Source organism: Lottia gigantea, assembly GCF_000327385.1.
Source record: "Lottia gigantea unplaced genomic scaffold LOTGIsca_10, whole genome shotgun sequence".
In the NCBI taxonomy this organism is placed as follows: domain Eukaryota; kingdom Metazoa; phylum Mollusca; class Gastropoda; family Lottiidae; genus Lottia; species Lottia gigantea.
This window is the reverse complement of record NW_008706747.1, coordinates 440,582-446,654: the sequence shown is the minus strand read 5'-3', so window position 1 is coordinate 446,654 and position 6,073 is coordinate 440,582. Positions and strand designations below refer to the sequence as shown.

At 31.6% G+C, this 6,073-nt stretch overlaps 1 protein-coding gene across 1 annotated transcript; it reads right to left on the bottom strand.

Annotated features, from left to right (window-relative positions):
* Nucleotides 1-262: 262 nt before the first annotated feature.
* On the bottom strand, nt 263-5,658 carry LOTGIDRAFT_156004 (hypothetical protein; the record flags this gene model as incomplete). The annotated part of the gene is made up of 8 exons (XM_009046041.1): nt 263-348; nt 1,130-1,179; nt 1,486-1,507; nt 1,773-1,883; nt 2,399-2,572; nt 4,099-4,242; nt 5,094-5,147; nt 5,523-5,658. The coding sequence occupies 8 exons, from the start codon at nt 5,656-5,658 to the stop codon at nt 263-265; spliced, it is 777 nt and encodes a 258-aa protein (XP_009044289.1).
* Nucleotides 5,659-6,073: the final 415 nt, after the last annotated feature.

The window sequence follows — 6,073 nt, the reverse complement described above, 5'->3', positions numbered from 1 at the left end:
TTATTATGATAAATAAGTATATTGAAATACATATTTGCACAAACTATCAATAATATTATAATATTAATGTAACATTTCTGATCTAAAAATCGGCTGCATTTAGTTCTCACATGAAGTATAGTTATCAATCTTGTTTATCAATAATATTATAATAATGTAACTTTTCTGATCTAAAAATCGGCTGCATTTAGTTCTCACATGAAGTATAGTTATCAATCTTGTTTATCTTGTTATGTGTACAGTAGCTTCAACTGGTTTGTTATTATTGAGATGCATCTATTGAAACTCCCGACGTGTTATAATAGACAGATGAAGGGTGATTTGTGAAGTTTTCAGGATTTCTAGAACCTAAAAAATATCGAGAAAAATAACTATAATTATATAAATAATAAGTTACAATAATAAAATATTTTCACTGTTACTAAAGTGCTCAATACAATTGTACAACGATATAGAAAAATTAAATTATTCTTTAATATTTCTATATAATAATATTTGTAGGAAATGCACTGAGAGAAATAGAATCATAGAACTCCTCACTCAAACTTTTCGAAAGCATGTGACTCATTATACAACTTTTTCACAATGAAAGTTTCTGAACTTGTCACAGGTTTTGACCTACTTTTAATATTTAATATAATGGAAATAGATCATAGAATGTGTTTCAGCGCAAACACTACAGAACACTACGTTTGTCACAGGTTTTGACCTACTTCTAAAATTTACCTGAAGTTACCTCCCTTGAAAGAGGATTCAGTTTAAAAATACTACACTACGTTTGTCACAGGTTTTGACCTACTTCTAAAATTTACCTGAAGTTACCTCCCTTGAAAGAGGATTCAGTTTAAAAATACTGAGGGGAAAAATATGAGAGATATGGTGTGGTGCGATAACAACTTGATATTAATTTGTCTTGTCTTGAATTCATTCAACTAAGTCTTTATGATATCCACATTATTTTTGTGGCGTACCAGTATTGCTTTCTGAACGATTCGTAAGTTTAGCAAGTGGCGTTATAGCCCGATTTGCTTCCACGCTGATATGGCAGACTATTTATGCTATATACAGAAGGCAGATAGTGACTAAATATGTTGTCAATACTTTACCAAATATTTTGGGCAGTACAAACCTAAATCATCGTAAATATGAGCTGTTGTTGGTCCGTTACTTTCATAAACACTACAATTAAAATATAAATTTACCACAAACATTTAGCAAATTCTGGCAGATCCGTAACTACATCATGGTAAATATATTTTGTTTTAAAGATATAAATATGATATCGGCTAAATATATTGATATCTACAGTAAAAGTGGTAACTACCTGCCCAGAGAAAAGACCGTAGTTACGGCCCTGCAGGGTATTCGTTATTATTTAATTACTTTCAATAGATGCAAGAGTAATGTTTCACAGTTAACTCGAGATGATAATTTCATAGATCACAAAACGGAAACATTAATTAAATTTAGGATGTTTATACTCACTTGTTGTCTGTATGGTTTGTACCTGAATTAGAAAATAACATAATTCAACAATTTTAGGGAATCAGAAATGTCCTAATCATTATTTTCATCAGTAATATCAGCTCTGTCATGAGCTCGTTCGTGCTATCGACACGTTTTTCAAATACAATGCAACAGTAACAAACATCATGAAAGCTAGCTTTTGGAAATGTATGCCTATGAAAACAGTTAGCGAAACCACAAAGTGTTAATTTACTAAAGCTTAGAAACAACTTCAATATAACGGAAAATATTTTTAAAACATTTACCCTGAGATTTTCTGTATTTGATGAAAACAACAACAAATATGATCAAAATCACCACCAAAATGCTTATAACAACTGCTAAGATAATTATTGTTGTATCTTTATTATCGTGCCCTGAAACACAACCAAATAATCTTAAAGCAAATCAAGTAAGGATCAGCTCATTTCGATAGAAATTGATTTAGGTATATGACCACCATTGCTTTGACAGTAATTTTGCAAACTCCAAATGAGATAAACCGTGGATTTTGTAATGTAATGTAGCTTGTTTCATACACCCTATATTTAATGGGACAGGTGCGGCATTTGTTTTGACCAATCATACTTTAGTTTCAGAAACGGGAATTGTTTTTAGCCAAGCCAATCAATAACAGTGTCTACAGCTCACCGCAAAAATCCATGTGTGTCCAGAATTATCCGCTTTTGGATGTTAAGATACTCTGTGATATATAGAAATAGAGTGTAAATTCCCAGTGTGAAGTGTTCCTAAAGAAATTATGCGATTTTCATACAGTTCTAGTACTTCTAAAGACTACATATATTCAAGACTAAAATCAACCCCCCAAAATGCCCCACCTATGCCTTTTAAAACATACATAGCGATTTTGTGATTTCACCATACCGCTAACCTGTATCTTTATCATTATCTTTAGAAGCTTCTTTTATAAGAGTACAATCAGTTCCTTGATATCCAGCCAGACAATCACAGGCTCCATCTATCTTACTACATTGGTCTTCTGATTGACAAAATCTGGCTGAACAATTTGATGAACAATTATATCCATAGAATCCTTCATCACATTCTAGATATAGAACATATAGCATAAGTAATAATTTACAGGGACATTTTGAAAAATATTTATACATGTATCATAGTAGTAATGAAAAGTTGGACTAATGGTAAAAAAAATTTTAGGAGCATTATTGACTACAATAAAATATTTTCACAAGTAATGCTCAATACATTCATTGTAGAGCGATATAACAATACCACTGTTAAAATAGTGCTCAATACATTAGTTGTAGAGCGATATAAAAATACCACTGTTAAAATAGTGCACAATACATTAATTGTAGAGCGATATAGAAATACTACTGTTAAAATAGTGCTCAATACACCAATTGTAGAGATATATAGAAATACCACTGTTAAAATAGTGCACAATACATTAATTGTAGAGCGATATAGAAATACCACTGTTAAAAAAGTGCTCAATACATTAATTGTAAAGCGATATATAAATACCACTGTTAAAATAGTGCTCAATACATTAATTGTACAGCCATATAAAAATACCACTGTTAAAATAGTGCTCAATACATTAATTGCAGAGCGATATAGAAATACCACTGTTAATATAGTGCTCAATACATTAATTGTAGAGCGATATAAAAATACTACATAAATTGTAGAGCGATATAGAAATACTACTGTTAAAATAGTGCTAAATGCATTAATTGCAGAGCGATATAGAAATACCACTGTTGAAATAGTGCTAAATACATTAATTGTAGAGCGATATATAAATACCACTGTTAAAATAGTGCTCAATACATTAATTGTAGAGCGATATAAAAATACCACTGTTAAAATAGTGCTCAATACATTAATTGCAGAGCGATATAGAAATACCACTGTTAAAATAGTGCTCAATACTTTAATTGTAGAGTGATATAAAAATACTACTGTTAAAATAGTGCTCAATAAATTTATTGTAGAGCGATATAAAAATACCACTGTTAAAATAGTGCACAATACATAAATTGTAGAGCAATATAAAAATACCACTGATATAATAGTGCTCAATACATTAATTGCAGAGCGATATAGCAATACCACCGTTAAAATAGTGCTCAATACATTAAATGTAGAGCGATATAAAAATACCACTGTTAAAATAGTGTTCAATACACTAATTGCAGAGCGATATAGAAATACCACTGTTAAAATAGTGCTCAATACATTAATTGTAGAGCGATATGAAAATACCACTGTTAAAATAGTGCTCAATACATTAATTGTAGAGCGATATAAAAATACCACTGTTAAAATAGTGCTAAATACATTAATTGCAGAGCGATATAGAAATACCACTGTTAAAATAGTGCCCAATACATTAATTGTAGAGCGATATAAAAATACCACTGTTAAAATAGTGCACAATACATTAATTGCGTAGCGATATAGAAGTACCACTGTTAAGATAGTGTTCAATACATCAATATTATACAGAGATAGATATATAAATCTGACTATATATTTCCCGAAAGCATAGTAACGCTTTTAAAGTTTCTCATAACCTCAATCTCCAACTCAAGAAAACAGTACCTAGAGTACAATCAGTAAACTGAAAACCTGGTTGACATCCATCTATACATTCTCCTGTTTTACTGTCACAATTAGTATTGTCATCACATTTTCTATCTGAATATTTCTTACTGCAGCCTGCTCCATACAAACCAGTCTCACATTCTAAAAATACAGAAAACCGTTGCACCATGTACCATTAACATGTGCGATACACATTATTCCAGATGATGGTATCAACCTCGCAATGCATTGTACATGTATTGTGTTGTACTTGAATATCACCATTCAAAAGCAACGTCATAATCTGATTGTTTTCTACAATGTAGCATTTACTTGCTTTTAGGCAGACCACCGCTAAATATAGAATCTAAAAACTGATCTACTACGATATAGCAAATTATCAGTTTATCTTACCCATCTTCAGTCAATCAACCTTTAGCATTTTCAGTATATTAAAGTCGTTTTTCAATAAAAAATATCAAATTAAAGTTCTGTCAGAATTAACCTAGGTTACTCACCAATTCTACAATCAGCATCTCTTTACCCTGGTATACTAACCTATTGTACAATAATCGTCTCTATAACCTGGTTTATTTACCTACTGTACAATCATCCTCTCTATAACCTAGTTTACTTACCTACTGTACAATCATCTTCTATATAACCTAGTTTACTTACCTACTGTACAATCATCTTCTATATAACCGGGTTTACTTACCTACTGTACAATCATGTTCTCTATAACCTGATTTGCTTACCTACTGTACAATCATCTTCTCTATAACCTAGTTTACTTACCTACTGTACAATCATCTTCTCTTTAACCTAGTTTACTTACCTACTGTACATTTACCTACTGTACAATCATCTTCTATATAACCGGGTTTACTTACCTACTGTACAGTCATCTTCTATATAACCTAGTTTACTTACCTACTGTACAATCATCTTCTCTATAACCTGATTTGCTTACCTACTGTACAATCATCTTCTATATAACCGTGTTTACTTACTTACTGTGCAATCATCTTCTCTATAACCTGGTTTACAACCATCAGTACATTGGACTGTTATATGATTACATACGCTACTCGAACACCTTAGGGTATCTCTTAGAGGCATCAATATGGGTGATAACTGTCGACGAAATCGTAAGCTGCTTATTAGGAGTTTACAAATCTGTCGGCAAATGCTTTAACTAAGGACAAGACAGGGTTTATGTATGTGGGGAGAAGCACTTGCTGATCTTTAAACACTCAGTTTTTGCAGGATTGCTTGATTTTCACGGAAGCAAATTCTTGGGTTTTATGAATACATTGAAGACAGGTTCAGAAAACGTAAATGCTTAGTTTTATTAATCCGGTAGAAACATAGCATATATCTTACTGTAAATACCTTCAATGCACAGGATCATTTACAGAAATAAACAGGGATTTACCAACCTTGAATACAATCAATTCCTTGATATCCTGGTTTACAATCATTGATACATTCTCCTGTTACATGATTACAAGTAGAGATACCAGAACATTGTCTAGCATCACATCTCTTTTCACATTCTGCACCATATTTATTCATTGTCGTACAACCTGAAGAAAAATATTTTGAAGCGAATGAATATCGATGACATTCATTATTTTACACAGCTCTTTACGTATTTGATCAAATATCTATATTTAAGCCACTTTATACTTTAGTATAAAAGGCGTATAGAAGGCCCGGATTTATATAGGGCGATTTGTCCACTTTCCACTGTGAAAAGACAAAAATTGTTATGGTACTTCATGTATTAATAGGATTGTAAATAGGGTTACCAGCCTTTTTATGTGTATCTGGTACAACTTTGACTTCTATTTCAGAAAGAGTTAAAGGAAGGAATGGTTTGATATTTGTGCAATCATTTTTTTATGATAAAATGGCCACCCCCATTTGGTATATCGAGTAATACTACAACTATATAAGATGGAGTAAGGCAGCGGTGAAACTAAATGTG